This window comes from Salmo salar, chromosome 02 (genome assembly GCF_965601325.2).
Source record: "Salmo salar chromosome 02, fSalSal1, whole genome shotgun sequence".
NCBI lineage: Eukaryota > Metazoa > Chordata > Actinopteri > Salmoniformes > Salmonidae > Salmo > Salmo salar.
In genome coordinates this window covers 10,136,113-10,161,829 of record NC_138292.1, presented here as the reverse complement: position 1 = coordinate 10,161,829, position 25,717 = coordinate 10,136,113, and the positions used below count along the sequence as shown (strand labels likewise).

The 25,717-nt window shown below is 45.5% G+C and overlaps 1 protein-coding gene across 1 annotated transcript; it reads right to left on the bottom strand.

Annotated features, from left to right (window-relative positions):
* LOC106597212 (uncharacterized) lies at positions 1-22,589 on the bottom strand. The gene is made up of 15 exons (XM_082968548.1): positions 22,566-22,589; positions 20,386-20,502; positions 17,980-18,024; positions 17,727-17,753; positions 13,727-13,798; positions 13,117-13,179; positions 12,992-13,018; positions 12,729-12,809; positions 12,362-12,442; positions 5,684-5,780; positions 4,139-4,275; positions 3,885-4,004; positions 3,613-3,739; positions 3,239-3,341; positions 1-3,088 (listed from the first exon to the last, which is right to left on the bottom strand). Exons 1-15 carry the CDS (start codon positions 22,587-22,589, stop codon positions 3,019-3,021), a joined length of 1,191 nt encoding a protein of 396 aa, XP_082824674.1. The 3' UTR covers positions 1-3,018.
* Between the last annotated feature and the right edge of the window lie 3,128 nt (positions 22,590-25,717).

The following is a 25,717-nucleotide window of genomic DNA, read 5'->3' as shown; positions in this document are numbered from 1 at the left end:
TTCCATTTTCTCATCTTTATTTTGTTCTCAATAATGCACGTCTGTGTCAAACATGTCTTAATTATGAAATCAGAGGAGTTCTGAAATCCTGATATGCGAGCGCATTCACCACCACCAAGCATTGTGTAATGTTACCACATGCTACCAGTGTACCTACAGCATACAGTACACTCATATTAGCTAAACAAATGGATATTTAATGTGTTTATACACGGTGCAATGGATAATACAGTTATACCTGTCATATAAAAGTTGATGTAATATTCAGTCATTACAGTTATACAGTTACATTAACAAGAACCATCAATATTTCTTTAAAAGCATATACCTTGTCGAGAGTTGACTAATATTTACTTACAGCATGTAGGCTTCATTCACAGCCTCCTTTGGCAAATTGGTTGCATTTTAAACTTGTAAGTTACAGTACCACTAACATGCAGATATAACATTTAGAACAGTCTTGAAATTACATATTTTCATACATCCACTTTTACATGAGCAACAATATTTTCCTAAGTGTGGGTGAGGTTAAAGGTCGGCCTCCGTTGGCACGGCGACCTATAGCTTGTGGTAAAGAACAGCTTATCCTGAAACGTTCTCTTAAACTACTAAGGGAATACAGGAAGTAATGCAGACTACAACTATAGTGTTCAGTTCTCCACTGAGTGGTGCAGTAGTTCTGCTCCAGTTATTTAAGCAGGCAGGCTGGAGGTATCAAGAGGAGTACTGCTATAAATACGAGACAGAAAGATGTCCAGAGCTTTCTAACTGATGCACCGTAGACTGTCATAAGGTTTCCCACCCTAACTATCGGAATTCACTTCCTACCAAATAGCAGCTAAAAACGCTTCCTGTTCCGCAATGAGGAAATGATTTAAGAACATGTAGTAGTAGCAGTAATAATAACAGTTTGCCAGCCTTCACGTGTCATATCTCCCTGCAGACAGTAGTTCACTGAGGTCCTCCTCTTTACCTGGAGGACTGATGGCATGAGTCATCAACGTGTACAGTAAGCACTTCTGAGTGAGGAGAGGGATAGTGTAACAGTCAGTGTGCAGCACAGACTCGGTGGTCTCATCTGTGTTCTACAGTGGATATGAGGGAGGGTTTCTCTGAAAACCGCAAGCTACATTATGTTAGTGGTTCCTGAGTTAAATCGTGGAAATGTCAATCTAAACTAAAGCAAAGCTGACCTTGACCACAATGTCCAGATTCTGAACGGCCCTCTTCAACTACAGTACAGTGCCATCAAAAGCTAATAGAGCGCACGAGCCTGGCTGTCCAAATGGCACACTATCCCCTATATAGTGCACTAGTTTTAACCAGGGCCCATAGGACTCCAGTCCAAAGAAGTGCACTACATAGGGAATATGGTGTCATTTGGGACAAGACCCCGATATTCAGTTCTACCAGAAGGTGAGGGTTCCCGGTCTATCAGCTTGGCTGCTATTTCCACAGGAGGCCATCTTGGCTTAATGCTACTACTGTACAGTACATAGCTTTACTGTTCTTCTGAAGAGGATCTGACAAAGGCTTTAGATCTGCCTCTTCAGTACAGACTGACCAAGGCATTAGATCTGCCTCTTCAGAACAGACTGACCAAGGCTTAAGATCTGCCTCTTCAGTACAGACTGACCAAGGCTTTAGATCTGCCTCTTCAGTACAGACTGACCAAGGCTTTAGATCTGCCTCTTCAGTACAGACTGACCAAGGGTTAAGATCTGCCTCTTCAGTACAGACTGACCAAGGCTTAAGATCTGCCTCTTCAGTACAGACTGACCAAGGCTTTAGATCTGCCTCTTCAGTACAGACTGACCAAGGCTTAAGATCTGCCTCTTCAGTACAGACTGACCAAGGCTTTAGATCTGCCTCTTCAGTACAGACTGACCAAGGGTTAAGATCTGCCTCTTCAGTACAGACTGACCAAGGGTTAAGATCTGCCTCTTCAGTACAGACTGACCAAGGCTTTAGATCTGCCTCTTCAGTACAGACTGACCAAGACTTAAGATCTGCCTCTTCAGTACAGACTGATCAAGGGTTAAGATCTGCCTCTTCAGTACAGACTGACCAAGGCTTTAGATCTTCCTCTTCAGTACAGACTGACCAAGACTTAAGATCTGCCTCTTCAGAACAGACTGACCAAGGCTTAAGATCTGCCTCTTCAGTACAGACTGACCAAGGGTTAAGATCTGCCTCTTCAGTACAGACTGACCAAGGGTTAAGATCTGCCTCTTTAGTACAGACTGACCAAGGCTCTCAGAATCCTCCTGAATACTGTATCATTATAACATGCCCCTCCTGTCCTGATTAGTAAAATGATGACATACAATATACTCCCTACGTACAATTGGAGACGTATACCTACTATATATACACAGTACGAAGCTCATGACAACGATAGTAAGTATTGTGATTGGTTAAATGCCTAGGTAGTGACATCTGTAGCCATGGTCTCACAGCAATCTCAGCCTCATGCAAATGTTACAGTACATGACGTCATTGACGTTGCAGTAAAATACACAGCACCCTGCTTCTGATTGTTCAGACCTGGTTCTCTTTAACAGTGCTACGTCGAGGTAAATATGGCTTCCGGCTCCACCCACGAGTCTCTCACTTACTCAGAGCTTTCCCATTGGCTGTCTCTCACTTTCTGGCTGTCTCTCACTTGACCGCCTCTCGTTCAGCGGCTGGTCCTATCAGGTGGGCAGAACCTCTTCAGTCTTGGGTTGAGTTTTATTTAAGACAAAGTGAAATTGTCCAGTGCTAATGGATGAGGGAGCGTTTTACTGGCCCCGGCCCCCCTCCTCGGTAGCTACATGGCTTCAGCAGCGATACAACAGAGTTAGTGGGTGTAGTTTTAGTTATTTTGTCAGGTTTAGTCCAGTTTGTCAACACTTCCTTTTTGAGTCTCTTGTTTGCAGTGTTGTTGTTGATCTTTTTTTTTGCATTACCGTCATCCTGGTTAGTACCAAAGCAAACAAGACAAGAAGGATCCCACTGCTGTGTCCAGGTTGCTCCTCATGTGAAATACTTGCAGTTTGTAGAGTCAATGACACAGTAAGGAGTGCATCTGAGACGACCATAAGACCTGGGAATCAAGGAGAAATAGAACCCTCTGTCAACTAATCATGACAAAAGCAGACAGTTACTGCTTCATAGGGAACACAAAGTTATGAAGTTACATACAGTAAGATTTGGAAAGCAGACAAGAATGGATCAAGCCAGTAAGCCTACTAACCCTGGGAGATATGAGTTGCATGTCTGATAGCCAAAGTCCTTTCCATCACATTCCTCAGCACCGTCGTAGCGATAACCATCTCCACAGTAAGCATGTTTACACTCTGAGGAGGAAGAGATGGAGAGAGAAACAGAAAAGAAAAACAGAGACACACGGAGAGAGACAGACACAGAGAGACAGATAGAGATCAATAGCCATCCAAATCTGACCGGTGCTTCTGTATGTCATCAATAGCATTATCATTTAACAAGTTAATTTATCCAAATCAACTTCCCATGCGGTAATCGAACCGACAACACCAGGCTTCAACAAACGAAACCATCAGCAGAACCAAACCACGACTCTGGTTCATCCACTCTGATAACGTGACTTACTGACGCAGCCGTCGGTGACAATCCTATTCCCGTCGTCACATTCCTCCCCGTTGGGAATCTGAACGATCCCGTCGCCACAGTAACCCTCCTGTTCCGGAGCATTCTCCGTAGACTGGAACGGCGTCAGCTGGAAGAAAGAAGTCTTTTACAGAGATTAGAAACTAAAACTAAGAAAATGAAATAAAACTGTAACTTAAAGATGAACCTTGCCAGGCAATACTGTAAGCACTTAGACATATCCCGTTTAGAAGATAGTGTATCAAGTGAGGTACCTGAATGGGCAGCCATCCGTTGGTGTCTTTGAAGTAAAGCGATCTCTGATCTTTCCGGAAGGCTAGGGCATTGTCCGTATGAAGACGATCTAGTTCTTCTTGATTGTTTACCACAAATATCTGTACGAGAAACAACAAAAGACACATTCTGGGTGAAACACAAAGACTAATTTGGCCTATTAAGTCCCTTACCTGAGGCAAGTTTATGATTCGCAATAAATGTTGATCATGTGTTACTTGTGTTGCGTGCTCACCGCTGGCACTTTGGCGTAGTCGCTCCTGGAACTATGTTCATCAAACTGTGGACTCTTGACACTAATGGAGTTACAGCTGCAAGGTCCAGGAAGACCTGGTAGCCCCCTCTCACCTTTCGTTCCAATCACGTAGAGTCCTGAACAAGAAATAAACATTTAGATCATATATTATCAATGTAGGCATATGTACAAAAAGTGATGTACACATGACACCATCCCTATATCACAGAGTACCACATTCAGAGACAGCCATGAGCGAGGTCACAGGGACTATATGTTATAAATACCTCTGATGAAATGCACTATCCTGGCCCCCTCGTCTATTTATCAAGTTGGTAAAGCAATCAACTTAATTTGCGTAGACACCTGAACAAGACACTGGCTGTCACAGTTTAATTACATGGTGACATAATGTTTGTAAATATGTAAGGAGCTTCTTGGCCCACTATGAATTTGTTTTAAGGACATGATGTCATGGCTTTAGCATCCGTCCCATCCCAGTCCCCCCCGCCACCCCACCCCCCTCATGGTATCTGTTTCACCTCAGGAGGGGGAGAGAGGGGGGGTGATCAGGTTCCTCTGAAGCTAAATATGCTCTCTGGTGTTACCTCCTGCTGTGTTTTAATGTCTGCTTCCTTTAGCTGATGCTGACACGGGAGGTTGCCTGCTTGAAGCTTCTCACACCCATCCCTGAAGCTTCTCACACCCATCCCTGAAGCTTCTCACACCCATCCCTGAAGCTTCTCACACCCATCCCTGAAGATTCTCACACCCATCCCTGAAGATTCTCACACCCATCCCTGAAGCTTCTCACACCCATCCCTGAAGATTCTCACACCCATCCCTGAAGCTTCTCAGACCCATACCTTAAGCTTCTCACACCCATCCCTGAAGATTCTCACACCCATCCCTGAAGCTTCTCACACCCATCCCTGAAGCTTCTCACACCCATCCCTGAAGCTTCTCACACCCATCCCTGAAGCTTCTCAGACCCATACCTTAAGCTTCTCACACCTATCCCTGAAGCTTCTCACACCCATCCCTGAAGCTTCTCACACCCATCCCTGAAGCTTCTCAGACCCATACCTTAAGCTTCTCACACCTATCCCTGAAGCTTCTCACACCCATCCCTGAAGCTTCTCAGACCCATACCTTAAGCTTCTCACACCTATCCCTGAAGCTTCTCACACCTATCCCTGAAGCTTCACACACTGACAGGGCACGATATTAAATCTCAAAATATACTTTCCAGCGAGATTGTCCATTGGGCCTTTCTTTTAATTACAGGACAAGGTTTAATAATCTAGGTCTGAGAAACTAGCCTTCAGAGTCCAGAAAATGGGCAGAGCCTCCAACAAAGAACATACCAATCACTCTAAATCTGACTCGATGTTCTCCCTAGAATTCATCCAGCTATACACTCAGCCTGCATATACACAGACTGGCAACATATAGCATGTTAGCCTAGCCCCACTCCCTAGCCCTACAGCGTCCTCTAAAGAAGCGAAGCTCAGATGGGAGAGCTGATGGAGGTGAAGTCCTTACCTGAGGCTGGGAGACCTGGGGGACCAGGGTGGCCTGGGGGCCCCTGAGGACCTGCTGGACCTAGAGGGCCGATAATCCCATTGTCACCCTTCCCTCCCTGTTTAATCAGACAAGAAAAACACCACATGTAAAAACACCACATGTAAAAACATCGACAGACAAACATATGGTAAACCTTCAGTGGTCAAAACATGTCACCACATCATAGTGATTTGAAGTTACAGTATGTTGCTCAAAGAGGGCGGCAGGTAGCATAGTGGTTAGAGCGTTGGACTAGTAATCGAAAGGTTTCTAGATCAAATCTCCGAGCTGACAAGGTCAAAATCTGACGTTCTGCCCCTGAACAAGGCAGTTAACCCACTATTTCTAGGTCGTCATTGAAAATAAGAATTTGTTCTTAACTGACCTACCTAGTTAAATAAAGGTAATAAAAAGATCGGCAGAACATTTTTAATCACAGCTTCTAACAGCATATGATATTATATCATTAAGATCCTAATGGGCAGAGCCTCCAACAAAGAACATACCAATCACTCTAAATCTGACTCGATGTTCTCCCTAGAATTCATCCAGCTATACACTCAGCCTGCATATACACAGACTCGCATTAGTAGCTAGGTTTCCATCCAATTGGCTACGCCTGGTTTCCTGTTTCCGGTCACAACTTGCAGACTTGTTTACGCTGCTGTGCGTTTTTGTTGCCGATCTTACTTTGATACCTGACGGTTTTTTACTTTTTCATTACCGTATATTTTTACTTTTTCCCTCACTCAACTTTTTCACCCCGGAGGTTTTATCTGGACATGGTTCGTCAGGACTTCAAACAGCCGAAGCTAAGTAACATTAACATGATGCCTTCTAATTGCAGTCGTTGTACTTATAATATACAGGAGAACGATCGCCTTACGGCAAGGATAGCTGTGCTGCAAGCCCAGCTTCAGACGCGATCGTTAGGCAAGGGTAATTTCAGTGTAGGAAAGGATGAAACAGCGTCTGTGCCACCAGTAAGTACAGATAGTAACGTTAGTATAAACCCCCTCGCACGGTCCCCGCAGCCGGACATCTTTCTCATGGCTTCTGGAGGGAAACGCTGTAGGAATGCTCAACCGGTGTCGCTTATTCAGCCGACAGAAACTTTCAACCGGTTCTCCCCATTAAGCGAGTCGGAGTCGGAGGCCGAGACTTCTCTGGTCTCTACTCCTCCCGTTGTGGGGTCTGAGACGCCGACGGCTCCCACCATTAGCTCTGACAAATTGAAAACCCTAGTCATTGGCGACTCCATTACCCGCAGTATTAGACTTAAAACTAATCATCCAGCGATCATACACTGTTTACCAGGGGGCAGGGCTACCGACGTTAAGGCTAATCTAAAGACGGTGCTGGCTAAAGCTAAAACTGGCGAGTGTAGAGAGTATAGAGATATTGTTATCCACGTCGGCACCAACGATGTTAGGATGAAACAGTCAGAGGTCACCAAGCGCAACATAGCTTCAGCGTGTAAATCAGCTAGAAAGATGTGTCGGCATCGATTAATTGTCTCTGGCCCCCTCCCAGTTAGGGGGAGTGATGAGCTCTACAGCAGAGTCTCACAACTCAATCGCTGGTTGAAAACTGTTTTCTGCCCCTCCCAAAAGATAGAATTTGTAGATAATTGGCCCTCTTTCTGGGACTCACCCACAAACAGGACCAAGCCTGGCCTGTTGAGGAGTGACGGACTCCATCCTAGCTGGAGGGGTGCTCTCATCTTATCTACGAACATAGACAGGGCTCTAACTCCTCTAGCTCCACAATGAAATAGGGTGCAGGCCAGGCAGCAGGCTGTTAGCCAGCCTGCCAGCTTAGTGGAGTCTGCCACTAGCACAGTCAGCGTAGTCAGCTCAGCTTTCCCCATTGAGACCGTGTCTGTGCCTCGATCTAGGTTGGGCAAAATTAAAAATGGCGGTGTTCGCTTTAGCAATCTCACTAGTATAAAGACCTCCTCCATTCCTGCCATTATTGAAAGAGATTGTGATACCTCACATCTCAAAATTGGGTTACTTAATGTTAGATCCCTCACTTCCAAGGCAGTTATAGTCAATGAACTAATCACTGATAATAATCTTGATGTGATTGGCCTGACTGAAACATGGCTTAAGCCTGATGAATTTACTGTGTTAAATGAGGCCTCACTCCCTGGTTACATTAGTGACCATACCCCCCGTGCATCCGGCAAAGGCGGAGGTGTTGCTAACATTTACGATAGCAAATTTCAATTTACAAAAAAAAAAACAACAATGACGTTTTCGTCTTTTGAGCTTCTAGTCATGAAATCTATGCAGCCTACTCACTCACTTTTTATAGCTAATGTTTATAGGCCTCCTGGGCCATATGCAGGGTTCCTCACTGAGTTCCCTGAATTCCTATCGGATCTTGTAGTCATAGCAGATAATATTCTAATTTTTGGTGACTTTAACATTCACATGGAAAAGTCCACAGACCCACTCCAAAAGGCTTTCGGAGCCATCATCGACTCAGTGGGTTTTGTCCAACCTGTCTCTGGACCTACCCACTGCCACAGTCATACTCTGGACCTAGTTTTGTCCCATGGAATAAATGTTGTGGATCTAAATGTTTTTCCTCATAATCCTGGACTATCGGACCACCATTTTATTACGTTTGCAATTGCAACAAATAATCTGCTCAGACCCCAACCAAGGAGCATTAAAAGTCGTGCTATAAATTCTCAGACAACCCAAAGATTCCTTGATGCCCTTCCAGACTGCCTCTGCCTACCCAAGGACGTCAGAGGACAAAAATCAGTTAACCACCTAACCGAGGAACTCAATTTAACCTTGCGCAATACCCTAGATGCAGTTGCACCCCTAAAAACTAAAAACATCTGTCATAAGAAACTAGCTCCCTGGTATACAGAAAATACACGAGCTCTGAAGCAAGCTTCCAGAAAATTGGAACGGAAATGGCGCCACACCAAACTGGAAGTCTTCCGACTAGCTTGGAAAGACAGTACCGTGCAGTATCGAAGAGCCCTTACAGCTGCTCGATCATCCTATTTTTCCAACTTAATTGAGGAAAATAAGAACAATCCGGAATTTCTTTTTGATACTGTCGCAAAGCTAACTAAAAAGCAGCCTTCGCAAATGGAGGATGGCTTTCACTTCAGCAGTAATAAATTTATGAACTTCTTTGAGGAAAAGATCATGATCATTAGAAAGCAAATTACAGACTCCTCTTTAAATCTGGGTATTCCTCCAAAGCTCCATTGTCCTGAGTCTGCACAACTCTGCCAGGACCTAGGATCAAGGGAGATACTAAAGTGTTTTAGTACTATATCTCTTGACGCAATGATGAAAATAATCATGGCCTCCAAACCCTCAAGCTGCATACTGGACCCTATTCCAACTAAACTACTGAAAGAGCTGCTTCCTGTGCTTGGCCCTCCTATGTTGAACATAATAAACGGCTCTCTATCCACCGGATGTGTACCAAGCTCACTAAAAGTGGCAGTAATAAAGCCTCTCTTGAAAAAGCCGAATCTTGATCCAGAAATTATAAAAAACTATCGGCCTATATCGAATCTTCCATTCCTCTCAAAAATTTTAGAAAAAGCTGTTGCACAGCAACTCACTGCCTTCCTGAAGACAAACAATGTATACGAAACGCTTCAGTCTGGTTTTAGACCCCATCATAGCACTGAGACTGCACTTGTGAAGGTGGTAAATGACCTTTTAATGACGTCAGACCAAGGCTCTGCATCTGTCCTCGTGCTCCTAGATCTTAGTGCCGCTTTTGATACCATCGATCACCACATTCTTTTGGAGAGATTGGAAACCCAAATTGGTCTACATGGACAAGTTCTGGCCTGGTTTAGATCTTATCTGTCGGAAAGATATCAGTTTGTCTCTGTGAATGGTTTGTCCTCTGACAAATCAATTGTAAATTTCGGTGTTCCTCAAGGTTCCGTTTTAGGACCACTATTGTTTTCACTATATATTTTACCTCTTGGGAATGTCATTCGAAAACATAATGTTAAATTTCACTGCTATGCGGACGACACACAGCTGTACATTTCAATGAAACATGGTGAAGCCCCAAAATTGCCCTCGCTAGAAGCCTGTGTTTCAGACATAAAGAAGTGGATGGCTGCAAACTTTCTACTTTTAAACTCGGACAAAACAGAGATGCTTGTTCTAGGTCCCAAGAAACAAAGAGATCTTCTGTTGAATCTGACAATTAATCTGGATGGTTGTACAGTCGTCTCAAATAAAACTGTGAAGGACCTCGGCGTTACTCTGGACCCTGATCTCTCTTTTGAAGAACATATCATGACTGTTTCAAGGACAGCTTTTTTCCATCTACGTAACATTGCAAAAATCAGAAATTTTCTGTCCAAAAATGACGCAGAAAAGTTCATCCATGCTTTTGTTGCTTCTAGGCTGGACTACTGCAATGCTCTACTTTCCGGCTACCCGGATAAAGCACTAAATAAACTTCAGTTAGTGCTAAATACGGCTGCTAGAATCCTGACTAGAACCAAAAAATTTGATCATATTACTCCAGTGCTAGCCTCCCTACACTGGCTTCCTGTTAAGGCAAGGGCTGATTTCAAGGTTTTACTGCTAACCTACAAAGCATTACATGGGCTTGCTCCTACCTATCTTTCCGATTTGGTCCTGCCGTACATACCTACACGTACGCTACGGTCACAAGACGCAGGCCTCCTAATTGTCCCTAGAATTTCTAAGCAAACGGCTGGAGGTAGGGCTTTCTCCTATAGAGCTCCATTTTTATGGAATGGTCTGCCTACCAATGTGAGAGACGCAGACTCAGTCTCAACCTTTAAGTCTTTACTGAAGACTTATCTCTTCAGTAGGTCCTATGATTAAGTATAGTCTGGCCCAGGAGTGTGAAGGTGAACGGAAAGGCTGGAGCAACGAACCGCCCTTGCTGTCTCTGCCTTGCCGGTTCCCCTCTTTCCACTGGGATTCTCTGCCTCTAACCCTTTTACAGGGGCTGAGTCACTGGCCTACTGGTGTTCTTCCATGCCGTCCATGGGAGGGGTGCGTCACTTGAGTGGGTTGAGTCACTGACGTGGTCTTCCTGTCTGGGTTGGCGCCCCCCCCCCCCCCCCCCCCCCTCCCTTGGGTTGTGCCGTGGCGGAGATCGTTGTGGGCTATACTCGGCCTTGTCTTAGGACGGTAAGTTGGTGGTTGGAGACATCCCTCTAGTGGTGTGGGGGCTGTGCTTTGGCAAAGTGGGTGGGGTTATATCCTGCCTGTTTGGCCCTGTCCGGGGGTATCATCGGATGGGGCCACAGTGTCTTCTGATCCCTCCTGTCTCAGCCTCCAGTATTTATGCTGCAGTAGTTTATGTGTCGGGGGGCTAGGGTCAGTCTGTTACATCTGGAGTATTTCTCTTGTCTTATCCGGTGTCCTGTGTGTATTTAAATATGCTCTCTCTAATTCTCTCTTTCTCTCTTTCTGTCTTTCTCTCGGAGGACCTGAGCCCTAGGACCATGCCTCAGGACTACCTGGTATGATGACTCCTTGCTGTCCCCAGTCCACCTGGCCGTGCTGCTGCTCCAGTTTCAACTGTTCTGCCTGCGTCTATGGAACCCTGACCTGTTCACCGGACGTGCTTGTTGCACCCTCGACAACTACTATGATTATTATTATTTGACCATGCTGGTCATTTATGAACATTTTAACATTTTAACATTTTGACCATGTTCTGTTATAATATCCACCCTGCACAGCCAGAAGAGGACTGGCCACCCCTCATAGCCTGGTTCCTCTCTAGGTTTCTTCCTAGGTTTTTGGCCTTTCTAGGGAGTTTTTCCTAGGGAGTTTTTCCTAGCCACCGTGCTTCTTTCACATGCTTTGCTTGCTGTTTGGGGTTTTAGGCTGGGTTTCTGTACAGCACTTTGAGAATATCAGCTGATGTACGAAGGGCTATATAAAAATACATTTGATTTGATAATACAGTATATCTCTCACCTGTTTAATACAGTATATCTCTCACCTGTTTAATACAGCATCTCTCTCACCTGTTTAATACAGCATCTCTCTCACCTGTTTAATGCTGTATATCTCTCACCTGTTTAATAATCAAGTATATCTCTCACCTGTTTACTAATCAAGTATTTATTTATTTATTTATTTACCGTTATTTTACCAGGTAAGTTGACTGAGAACACATTCTCATTTACAGCAATGACCTGGGGAATAGTTTCAGGGGAGGGGGGGTGAATGAGCCAATAGTAAGCTTGGGATGATTAGGTGGCCGTGATGGTTTGAGGGCCAGATTGGGAATTTAGCCAGGACACCAGGGTTAACACCCCTACTCTAACAATAAGTGCCATGGGATCTTTAGTGACCACAGAGAGCCAGGACACCTGTTTAACGTCCCACCCGAAAGACAGCACATGTCCCCAATCACTGCCCTGGGATATTATTTTAGACCAGAGGAAAGAGTGACTCCTACTGGCCCTCCAACACCACTTCCAGCAGCATCTGGTCTCCCATCCAGGGACTGACCAGGACCAACCCTGCTTAGCTTCAGAAGCAAGCCAGCAGTAGGATGCAGTATATCTCTCACCTGTTTACTAATCAAGTATATCTCTCACCTGTTTACTAATAAAGTATATCTCTCACCTGTTTAATAATAAGATATCTCTCTCACCTGTTTGCCCCTCTTCCCTGGTCTGCCCGTCGGTCCTCTATTGCCTGAGATTCCAGGTTCTCCCTTTGGACCCATTTCACCCTGAGGACATAAACCACAGCACTCCATCAACAACAACATATGCCGGTACGTCATATAAATAACTGTGGTCACATTTAGAATTGTGTTCTTGAGTTATTATGGAGGGCCAGTTGATTCTGTTTTTATCCTGTTGTTCAATGAACCTCCACTACATGTCACCCTACATTGACCTCCTCCTCCTGCTCCTCCTCCTCCTCCTCCTCCTCCCCTCCCTCCAGATCAACCCCAGCAGCTGATAAACATCAGATAATGTCTAGATCAAGAGATTACAAGATGTATGTCTCACTTTCTGTCCAAGCATTCCAGGAAAGCCCATTGTGCCCTTGTCTCCCTTCATCCCGCTCTCACTGCGGTCACCACGGGAACCCTGATGAGACAGACAGGAGACAAAACAACTGTAAACAAAACATCCATAAACAGGAGACCTGATCAGGCAGATACACTGAAAACACACACATGTTGCTGAACCAACCCAGAGGAACTAAAATATGGTTTGTAATGTAATAGAATAAAAGAAAGCAGTCAAAAACATTTGAAGTAATCACCCACCTTTTCTCCTTTGTATCCAGGTAAACCCTAAGAAGGAAGATCAGAGGTCTGAAGTATAGAAATTATGAATAACATTATGGTTGAAATCAGACAATTTTCTCGGTGAAAGATGAAGGTTCACAGACCTTAGGTCCAAGAGGTCCTCTTGCTCCAGGTATTCCCATCAATCCACCATCTCCCTTCTCCCCCTGCCACACGCACGCACGCACGCACGCACGCACGCACGCACGCACACACACACACACACACACACACACACACACACACACACACACACACACACACACACACACACACACACACATTCTTCATCTACCTTGACAAATAATATCATACAGACGTGGTATCTTAATTTGATCACTCTGTTGTCGCAGAGAATTTTCCTGCACCGTAGGAAATTCAAATGAGCCTCATGATTTACATAAATTCACTGAAAACACACAGTTCTCTTTCTTGATCTCACTCCTAATATATAGCCTGCTGTGGCCTATCAAAACTACAGTCCTTTCTCATTAGAAATTATCCCTTTTTTAAATAATCAAATCCTCCTGCTGCAAGATTATTTTACTCTTGCCACGAAACTGGTCAAATTAAGATCTAACACCTGTAGGTACAGGAACACACATGCCATCTTATCTTATTGCATAATTTGTGTTCTATCATTTTTTACACCATACTATGGTACGGTATAATATCATATTGACATATGGGCACCATGAAATAGGACTTACTCACCTTGGGCCCATTTGGTCCTGGCCACCCGGCTGGTCCCTGGCGCCCCGGGAGACCTGGAGGCCCAGTCCGACCCTGATGGGCCACAACATAATTTCTTTAGCACAGGGTTCCCAAATAGTTTTTGTGTGGGGGACCCCTTTTGTGATAGCAAATTCATCAGGGACCCCCTCATAATATCAGAACACAAGTCCTACTTCAGAGTGGACAATAAATAGCATACAAGCAATTTTACTATGACTTCAAGTCTTGGGCCCTGGGAAATACATCTTTAAAGGCCCCCCTCTTAGCGTCAGAGAAGAAAAGCTCATTACTTGTAATTCTACACATTTTGCCTTTGGGCATAGAGGCCATTTTGCCATTTTAAAGCTAATTTCTTGCAATTCTAGTACCAGTGTAAATTTCGTCAACAATAACTATCACAGAAAATACTTGACAACTTATTTTTTCTGACTAAAGCTATGATAATGAGACGCCCTGGGGGAAAAAACGATAACTGTAACAGAACAGCCTCAATTCGTCGGGGCATGGAGTCTACAAGGTGTCGAAAGCATTCCACAGGGATGCTGGCCCATGTTGACTCCAATGCTTCCCACAGTTGTGGCAAGTTGCTGGATGTCCTTTGGGGTGGTTGACCATTCTTGATACACACAGGAAACTGAGCATGAAAAACCCAGCAGCGTTGCAGTTCTTGACACAAACTGGTGCGCCTGGCACCTACTACCATACCCCGTTCAAAGGCACTTAAATATTTTGTCTTGCCCATTCACCCTCTGAATGGCACACATACACAATCCATGTCCCAATTGTCTCAAGGCTTAAAAATCCTTCTTTAACCTGTTTCCTCCCCTTCATCTACACTGACTGAAGTGGATTTAACAAATTACATCAATACGGGATCATAACTTTCACCTGGATTCACCTGGTCAGTCTATGTTATGGAAAGAACACTCTCTTCAAACAATAGCATGGTATTCTTTCACTGTAATAGCTACTGTAAATTGGACAGTGCAGTTAGATTAACAACAATTTAAGCTTTCTGCCAATATCAGATATGTATATGTCCTGCGAATTTTCTTGTTACTTACAACCTCATGCTAATCGCATTAGCCTACGTTAGCTCAACCTTCCCGAGGGGGACCCACCAATCCTGTAGAGGTTATGGAAAGAGCATAATGTTTTTCCGTAATGTTTTGTCCACTCAGTGTAAATCCTTATTATATTGTTTGAGTGTCGTTTCTATATAGCCTACACTTTCTCATTCTGAACTTCTGACAAGTGGAATGGCTTGGTGAAAATGACCACATGAGCAGCTGCCTCTCACCGATGTGACAGCTCGAACAGAGTTACACCTCTGACACCGCCAAAACATCAGCTATGCAGGTGTTGGCTATCGCCTGTTAACACTTGATCTGATTAAATCTAGGTCTAAGACTAAAACTAAAATAGGTGACCAAATTAGTTCTACCCATTTTGCCAAGGAGACTGGCAAAATGTTGCAGTTTTAGGCATAAATTACAGTGCCATTATGTTCAAAACAACATTTTGGGGAATACAAGAAGAATTTAGATAAAGAAATGTATAATTGATGGAGAACTGTGGATACCTATGTACAGATGAACCTCCCAGTCCCAGGCTGTGCGTCTGAGGTTTAACAGAAATTGTGGTTGAATAATACATTGTATTGTATTGCACCCTCTAGTCTAAAAACTTTTCACAGATCCCTTCTGCAAAATGTGTTTAATCGGTTGTTGCTAGCAATATTAATTTAAAAACATTTGATTAATGAATGTATTATTATTGTTGTTAAAAAAATAAGAATCATGCCGCAGACTCCCTGCAGAAGCTCCACTTTGGGAATCCCTAATTTAGCAGACTTTTACAGTTATCACACAGTACCACAGGAGGTTGGTGGCACCTCAATTGGGGAGGACGGACTCATGGTAATGGTTGGAGCGGACATTGTGGAATGGTATCAAATACATCAAACACATGGTTTCCATGGTTTCTATGGTCCTCCCCTCAGCAGCCTCATGTGTACGGTACATAGGGTATGTCTGGGAATAGCTGAGCCATATCAGAACCGTTAGAACACTACTTCAACCAGACCAGAAGTTCTGAACTGACTAGAAAACACAGGGCATGAAGACTGCCATATATACAAAATTACCAGCTGACCTAGCATCATTTAAAAAACAAAAGCATTATTGAATGAATCAGCAGCTATCCATGTAAGCTGTGTAGTGTACAGTATAATATTTCCATGTGTAATATCATAGAAGTAACATACAGCAGGAGTTACAAACAGGATTGTTCTGAATAGTTACAGAGAATTCCATAAGCCGGTCGGGATGTTGACATGACAACCTGTGTTCTGTTTTTACCCTGGTCCATCATGTGGCGAGAGAGGACTTTAACAAGGTCTGTCACTCTGTCCTCTTTAATTAAATGATAGGCCGTATATATAGAACAGGACGGCCCTCTGCTTGTGGGAAATAAAATGATTTATGGTCTGGCTCGAGCACAAAGCCAAATTGCACTGCAATGCTGCTGCTGTACACAGCCAGCCCTGCAGCTCAGACAGAGCAGGGCAGTGACTGAGGACACGTCCCAAATGGAACCCTATTCTCTATATAGTGCACTACTTTTGACCATGGGCCCTGGTCAAAAGTATTGAACTATAAAGGGAATAGGGTGCCATTTGGGACGCAGTGTGAAGCTCTCCCAACGGAACTGTTTTAATACATAACTGCAGACACCAATTGATTAGGACCACACTACTCTTCTGACAGGTCTCACTCCTCTCCTGTCCCTCCGACAATGATCTATTTTCTATGCAATACATCTCTATGTGAAGGTGCTGTAACGCTGCATCCTCCTGAACAGGAAGGGTGAAGGGTGAAGCTGGATAGGTTTCAGGAGCTAACAGGGTGACCATAAGTTCCCCATCTGTTAGAGGAGACATGGGACGGGATGGGAGGTTCATCCACTCTCCTCTCCAACTCAGCAGAATGATTCTATCCATCTTCTATCTCAGCGGCTCTCTCTGTTATCCTAGCTGTCCTGGCATCGTGTCCAGGTTGTGCTGCTTGTCTTTCTCTCTCTCTCTGTTTCCTAGCTGTCCTGGCATCGTGTCCAGGTTGTGCTGCTTGTCTTTCTTTCTCTGTGTCCTAGCTGTCCTGGCATCGTGTCCAGGTTGTGCTGCTTGTCTTTCTCTCTCTGTGTCCTAGCTGTCCTGGCATCGTGTCCAGGTTGTGCTGCTTGTCTTTCTCTCTCTCTCTGTTTCCTAGCTGTCCTGGCATCGTGTCCAGGTTGTGCTGCTTGTCTTTCTCTCTCTGTATCCTAGCTGTCCTGGCATCGTGTCCAGGTTGTGCTGCTTGTCTTTCTCTCTCTGTGTCCTAGCTGTCCTGGCATCGTGTCCAGGTTGTGCTGCTTGTCTTTCTCTCTCTGTGTCCTAGCTGTCCTGGCATCGTGTCCAGGTTGTGCTGCTTGTCTTTCTCTCTCTGTTTCCTAGCTGTCCTGGCATCGTGTCCAGGTTGTGCTGCTTGTCTTTCTCTCTCTGTATCCTAGCTGTCCTGGCATCGTGTCCAGGTTGCGCTGCTCGTCTTTCTCTCTCTGTTTTCTAGCTGTCCTGGCATCGTGTCAAGGTTGTGCTGCTTGTCTTTCTCTCTCTGTGTCCTAGCTGTCCTGGCATCGTGTCCAGGTTGTGCTGCTCGTCTTTCTCTCTCTGTTTTCTAGCTGTCCTGGCATCGTGTCAAGGTTGTGCTGCTTGTCTTTCTCTCTCTGTGTCCTAGCTGTCCTGGCATCGTGTCAAGGTTGTGCTGCTTGTCTTTCTCTGAATTTCATAATGCTCATAAGCAGGCAGCGGGCGGACAGGCGGGTGGACAGGCGGGCGGCGGGGACGTGAGTTACAGCCCACCAGACAGACTGAGGAGGGACTGGATCCCATTTTTCAGCAAATCCACTTAGCAGAGCTAATAGAATGATCAATGGGTGCTCTCACCTTTTGTCCAGGTCGTCCCAGTTCTCCCTGGCAACAAGATCGTTGGATGGAGGTGGAGAGAGAGAGAGAGAGAGAGAGAGAGAGAGAGAGAGAGAGAGAGAGAGAGAGAGAGAGAGAGAGAGAGCGAGAAAGAGAGACAAAGAGAGAGAGAGATATAACTGCTGCTTTTTCATACAAGGCCTTTCCGCTTCGTATAATGGCAGTTTTCAATCATTCAACTGTTTATAAAAAACTGTTCATAAATGACACTTACCTTTTCACCTTTTGGTCCCTTCAGACCTGGTAGCCCAGCTGGACCCTGTAGAAGGTCAACAATAATCAGATATCTAACCAATCAGAACATGGGCTTTTTCTGTCTTTATGCCATCGACTGATTATTTACAATCCCAGTAATATTCTAAATATTATTTCCCTTCACAATGTCATTTCAATGAGCAGGTACAGGATCCATACTGACACCAAATGTGTTTGTTGTTAGCTTCCTTTGCAGTCAGCTAACTCCGGTGCCATACTGTATAGGCTAAATTGTGTATGAATACGGATGTGAAAGACCAATCTGAAGAGTCTACCAATCATGTTCTCCTCTCCTTGACAGGTTGCCATCTAGGCAAGTGGCCATTTATAGGACTCTGGAATTACTATAGGATTGTCTGCATTACAACACCACCACCCTCCACACAGCAACACCACCACCCTCCAAACAGCAACACCACCACTCACCACACAGCAACACCACCACCCTCCCACCCTCCACACAGCAACACCACCACAACACCACCACCCTCCACACAGCAACACCACCACTCACCACACAGCAACACCACCACCCACCCTCCACACAGCAACACCACCACAACACCACCACCCTCCACACAGCAACACCACCACCCACCACAACACCACCACCCACCACACAGCAACACCACCACAACACCCCCACCCTCCACACAGCAACACCAACACAACACCACCACCCTCCACACAGCAACACCACCACCCACCACAACACCACCACCCACCAACACCACCACAACACCACCACCCTCCACACAGCAACACCACCACAACACCACCACCCTCCACACAGCAACACCACCACCCTCCGCACAGCAACACCACCACCCACCCACCCTCCACACAGCAACACCACCACCCACTCACCCTCCACACAGCAACACCACCACCCTCCACACAGTAACACCACCACCCTCCACACAGCAACACCACCACCCTCCACATGGCAACACCACCACCCTCCACACGGCAACACCACCACCCACCCACCCTCCACACGGCAACACCACCACCCACCCACCCTCCACACAGCAACACCACCACCCACCCACCCTCCACACAGCAACACCACCACCCTCCACATGGCAACACCACCACCCTCCACACGGCAACACCACCACCCACCCACCCTCCACACGGCAACACCACCACCCTCCGCACAGCAACACCACCACCCACCCACCCTCTGCACAGCAACACCACCACCCTCCCACCCTCCACACAGCAACACCACCACCCTCCACACAGCAACACCATCACCAACCCACCCTCCACACGGCAACACCACCACCCTCCGCACAGCAACACCACCACCCTCCCACCCTCCACACAGCAACACCACCACCCTCCACACAGCAACACCACCACCCTCCACACAGCAACACCACCACCCTCCACACAGTAACACCACCACCCTCCGCACAGCAACACCACCACCCACCCACCATCCACACAGCAACACCACCACCCTCCACACAGCAACACCACCACCCTCCACACAGCAACACCACCACCCTCCACAAGGCAACACCACCACCCACCCTCCGCACAGCAACACCACCACCCACCCACCCACCATCCACACAGCAATACCACCACCCTCCACACAGTAACACCACCACCCTCCGCACAGCAACACCACCACCCACCCACCATCCACACAGCAACACCACCACCCTCCACACAGCAATACCACCACCCTCCACACAGTAACACCACCACCCTCCACACAGCAACACCACCACCACCCTCCACACAGCAACACCACCACCCTCCACACAGCAAAACCACCACCACCCTCCACACAGCAATACAGGAATTGACGATACAGGAATTGACGATACAGGAATTGACTCCCTCCACTCAATATATCTTTCCAAGCAGACTGGGCTGTTTGGTTTGTTTCTAAGAATGGTGTGTGGAGGGACGGAGAGTAGTGGCAGCCAGTGGAAAAAGGCTATTTGTGTCGTGTCTAAATGTGGAGCATTAATGGGCTGCTGTGTTGCAGAGCTCCATGTAATCCCCGTCCCTGTCCCTGTCCCCAGCTCTAGAGGTACAAGAGGAAGGGAGAAGGATCTCACACGGGTCTCAGATGGTAAAGAGTTGCTAGAGGCCTATAGAGGACTTAGCCAACCCCCCCAACACCTGTATACCACCATTACTGACAAGTAAGGAAGCTCAGGCAACTAACTGGGATCTCCACCTGATAAAACCTGATTAAATACTCTACCAAATATTTGCATTATAACTGTATTATAACTGTATTGGCCATTATCTGGCTTAAAAAATATATATATTGAATTGATGAAGCCAGTGGGATGACAACGTTAACAGAAGACAGTTGGGGGTGGATAAGTTTACCTACCTGAGGACCGGGGGGTCCGTTGGGGCCAGGGGGGCCTGGGACACAGCTGGGACCTTTCAGCTCCGTCCCTGTATCTGTATCTTCTCTGTGATTACCCCCCTTACTGGACTCCTCATTCTAAACCAATCAGACAAAAACACTCTTCCATTCAGTCATCAGCTCTAAGAGGACCCTCTAACAGACAGAGTTGTATCTCTAACAGGACCCTCTAACAGACAGAGTTGTATCTCTAACAGGACCCTCTAACAGACAGAGTTGTATCTCTAACAGGACCCTTTAACAGACAGAGTTGTATCTCTAACAGGACCCTCTAACAGACAGAGTTGTATCTCTAACAGGACCCTCTAACAGACAGAGTTGTATCTCTAACAGGACCCTCTAACAGACAGAGTTGTATTTCTAACAGGACCCTCTAACAGACAGAGTTGTATCTCTAACAGGACCCTCTAACAGACAGAGTTGTATTTCTAACAGGACCCTCTAACAGACAGAGTTGTATCTCTAACAGGACCCTCTAACAGACAGAGTTGTATCTCTAACAGGACCCTCTAACAGACAGAGTTGTATCTCTAACAGGACCCTCTAACAGACAGAGTTGTATCTCTAACAGGACCCTCTAACAGACAGAGTTGTATCTCTAACAGGACCCTCTAACAGACAGAGTTGTATCTCTAACAGGACCCTCTAACAGACAGAGTTGTATCTCTAAGAGGACCCTCTAACAGACAGAGTTGTATTTCTAACAGGACCCTCTAACAGACAGAGTTGTATTTCTAACAGGACCCTCTAACAGACAGAGTTGTATCTCTAACAGGACCCTCTAACAGACAGAGTTGTATCTCTAACAGGACCCTCTAACAGACAGAGTTGTATCTCTAACAGGACCCTCTAACAGACAGAGTTGTATCTCTAACAGGACCCTCTAACAGACAGAGTTGTATTTCTAACAGGACCCTCTAACAGACAGAGTTGTATCTCTAAGAGGACCCTCTAACAGACAGAGTTGTATCTCTAACAGGACCCTCTAACAGACAGAGTTGTATCTCTAACAGGACCCTCTAACAGACAGAGTTGTATTTCTAACAGGACCCTCTAACAGACAGAGTTGTATCTCTAACAGGACCCTCTAACAGACAGAGTTGTATCTCTAACAGGACCCTCTAACAGACAGAGTTGTATCTCTAACAGGACCCTCTAACAGACAGAGTTGTATCTCTAACAGGACCCTCTAACAGACAGAGTTGTATTTCTAACAGGACCCTCTAACAGACAGAGTTGTATCTCTAACAGGACCCTCTAACAGACAGAGTTGTATCTCTAACAGGACCCTCTAACAGACAGAGTTGTATCTCTAACAGGACCCTCTAACAGACAGAGTTGTATTTCTAACAGGACCCTCTAACAGACAGAGTTGTATCTCTAACAGGACCCTCTAACAGACAGAGTTGTATCTCTAACAGGACCCTCTAACAGACAGAGTTGTATCTCTAACAGGACCCTCTAACAGACAGAGTTGTATCTCTAACGGGACCCTCTAACAGACAGAGTTGTATCTCTAACAGGACCCTCTAACAGACAGAGTTGTATCTCTAACAGGACCCTCTAACAGACAGAGTTGTATCTCTAACAGGACCCTCTAACAGACAGAGTTGTATCTCTAACAGGACCCTCTAACAGACAGAGTTGTATCTCTAACAGGACCCTCTAACAGACAGAGTTGTATCTCTAACAGGACCCTCTAACAGACAGAGTTGTATCTCTAACAGGACCCTCTAACAGACAGAGTTGTATCTCTAACAGGACCCTCTAACAGACAGAGTTGTATCTCTAACAGGACCCTCTAACAGACAGAGTTGTATCTCTAACAGGACCCTCTAACAGACAGAGTTGTATCTCTAACAGGACCCTCTAACAGACAGAGTTGTATCTCTAACAGGACCCTCTAAGGTCGTATCCCCTCATCAACCCTGATCTGCAGTCAGCACTCGTGGGAGACCAGTTAATCCATTGCTTCCTGCACACACCTACTCTATCATCATACCTACTCTATCATCAGAAATCCCTACTGCTCTTAGTCAGTGGCGGAGGAGGGCAAGAGGGAGGCTAAGTCAGAAATGACACGCTGTTCCCTATACTTTATAGTCCACTAATTTTGACCACAGCCCTATCAAATGTAGTACGCTAAATAGGGAATAGGGTGCCATTTGGAACGTAGCCAGGGAGTGAGGTTTGGACAGCACCCAAGGACAAATCAACAATCATACACTTGTCACACGGGCAAGTCACATGACTTTGGACTCACATGACCACTGCGGTGCCACAGTGAGGGAGGAGGGGGGAACAGGGGGGGCGGGGGTGGACTCAGTAAACAGCAGGGGTTGAATGTCCTCTGCTGGTCCAGGGCAGGTTGTTGTTGGAGAGCTGAGGAAAGTAGTGGACAGTACGGTAAGTCAGTCACATGGGAAATAAACACACACCGACCCTGCAGAGGATGTCCTTGTAATAGACATATTTCATTTGTTTGTCATGTTGACATCAGTGGGAAATTAAATGAATAGAGTCAGTGTCAAAACTAGTTGAAGGGGCTTAAAGAAAACTCAATGTTGGCTTATTTCTAACTGCATCAGAGTGGATGGTAAGGTGTGTATAACAATCTGTATGTTACTGCATCCTGCAGAGGCAGAGACCAGACAACACCTCACTAACAAGCCATAAAGGAAAAGCTCCTGCATAGGGGCATTGGCAAAGAAGTGGTGTTGCAGCTTCCAAGTTAAAATCCACTCAATCAGCAGATCCTCCCCTTCACAACAAACATCAGCTGAACTGAAAGTGATCTGTAAATGTATCCAAATGTACAGCTGTGGCCAAATGTTTTGAGAATGACACAAATATTAATTTTCACAAAGTCTGCTGCCTCAGTTTGTATAATGGCAATTTGCATATACTCCAGAATGTTATGAAGAGTGATCAGATGAATTGCAATTAATTGCAAAGTCCCTCTTTGCCATGCAAATGACCTGAATCCCCCAAAAACATTTCCACTGCATTTCAGCCTTGCCACAAAAGGACCAGCTGACATCACGTCAGTGATGCTCTCGTTAACACAGGTGTGAGTGTTGACGAGGACAAGGCTGGAGATCACTCTGTCATGCTGATTGAGTTCGAATAACAGACTGGAAGCTTCAAAAGGAGGGTGGTGCTTGGAATCATTGCTCTTCCTCTGTCAATCATGGTTACCTGCAAGGAAACACGTGCCGTCATCATTGCTTTGCACAAAACGGGCTTCACAGGCAAGGATATTGCTGCCAGTAAGATTGCACCTAAATCAACCATTTATTGGATCATCAAGAACTTCAAGGAGAGCGGTTCAATTGTTGTGAAGAAGGCTTCAGGGAGCCCAAGAAAGTCCAGCAAGCACCAGGACCGTCTCCTAAAGTTGATTCAGCTGCGGGATCGGGGCACCACCAGTACAGAGCTTGCTCAGGAATGGCAGCAGGCAGGTGTGAGTGCATCTGCACGCACAGTGAGGCAAAGATTTTTGGAGGATGGCCTGGTGTCAAGAAGTGCAGCAGAGAAGCCACTTCTTTCCAGGAAAAACATCAGGGACAGACTGATATTCTGCATAAGGTACAGGGATTGGACTGCTGAGGACTGGTGTAAATAACCCTAACCCTAACCCTAACCCTAACCCATTTTCTCTGATGAATCCCCTTTCCGATTGTTTGGGGCATCCAGAAAAAAGCTTGTGCGGAGAAGATAAGGTGAGCGCTACCATCAGTCCTGTGTCATGCCAACAGTAAAGCATCCCGAGACCATTCATGTGTGGGGTTGCTTCTCAGCCAAGGGAGTGCGCTCACTCACAAATTTGCCTAAGAACACAGCCATGAATAAAGAATGGTACCAACACATCCTCTGAGAACAACTTCTCCCAACCATCCAGGAACAGTTTGGTGACGAACAATGCCTTTCTAGCATGATGGGGCACCTTGCCATAAGGCAAAAGTGAGAACTAAGTGGCTCGGGGAACAAAACATGGATATTTTGGGTCCATGGCCAGGAAACTCCCCAGACCTTAATCCCATTGAGAACTTGTGGTCAATCCTCAAGAGGCGGGTGGACAAACAAACAACCCAGAAATTCTGACAAACTCCAAGCATTGATTATACAAGAATGGGCTGCCATCAGTCAGGATGTGGCCCTGAAGTTAATTGACAGCATGCCAGGGCGGATTGCAGAGGTCTTGAAAAAGAAGGGTCAACACTGCAAATATTGACTCTTTGCATCAACTTCATGTAATTGTCAATAAACGCCTTTGACACTTATGAAATGTTTGTAATTATACTTCAGTATTCCATAGTAACATCTGACAAAAATATCTAAAGACACTGAAGCAGCAAACTTTGTGGAAATTAATATTTGTGTTATTCTCAAAACTTTTGGCCACGACTGTACAGTCTGGTAGGTTATTGACAATACTAGAAGCTAGAACTGGTATCTACATAGATATACAAAAACAAGTAAAATAGCTCTACAAATCTAACACATAATAACTAGAATCCAATAAGAACAGCAGAATATTCAGACTGGGAGCTGTAACATGATACGTGTAGTCATCCACACTGGAGAGAGCTGCTCCTGGCTCTGGCTGAATACACATATGAAGCACCATATGCCCGCCTCCCTGTCAGGAACTGTCCACAGACGCTATTTATAGAGACATTTCCATTCTGACAGCATTTCATATTCCAGAAATTAAGGGGAAATACACAGGAACACACGCAGTTCTTCAAAGTGCAAAGACAATCAGGATAAGACATGACATGGGGTTTACCCAGGGTCGGACTGCAGCTTGTCAAAACTGTGCATGACATATTCCTGCACGCACACAAACACACATATAAACACACACACACACACATATAAACACACACACACATATATAAACACACACACACATATAAACACACACACACACACACATATAAACACACACACACACATATATAAACACACACACATATAAACACACACACATGCATGAGTATGCGCATGTACACACACACACACGGCTGGCTCTCTTACCTGCTGGGAATGAGAGAATATTGTCCAGGAAAGAGGACTGAGACAAGACATAACAAAACAATAGTGGAAGATAGAGTCCAAATGTGATAAGGATCATGCTGCTGTCAATACAATGCCCTGTCTGTCTCTAACTTGGGTTTACTGAGGAGCCACAGCAAAACGACTCCACTCTCACTCTCTCTAACTCTCTCTTGCCTACTGCCCTCTTCCTCAACACCCAGCTCTCTCTCTCAGTATCCCTGCGTCTTTA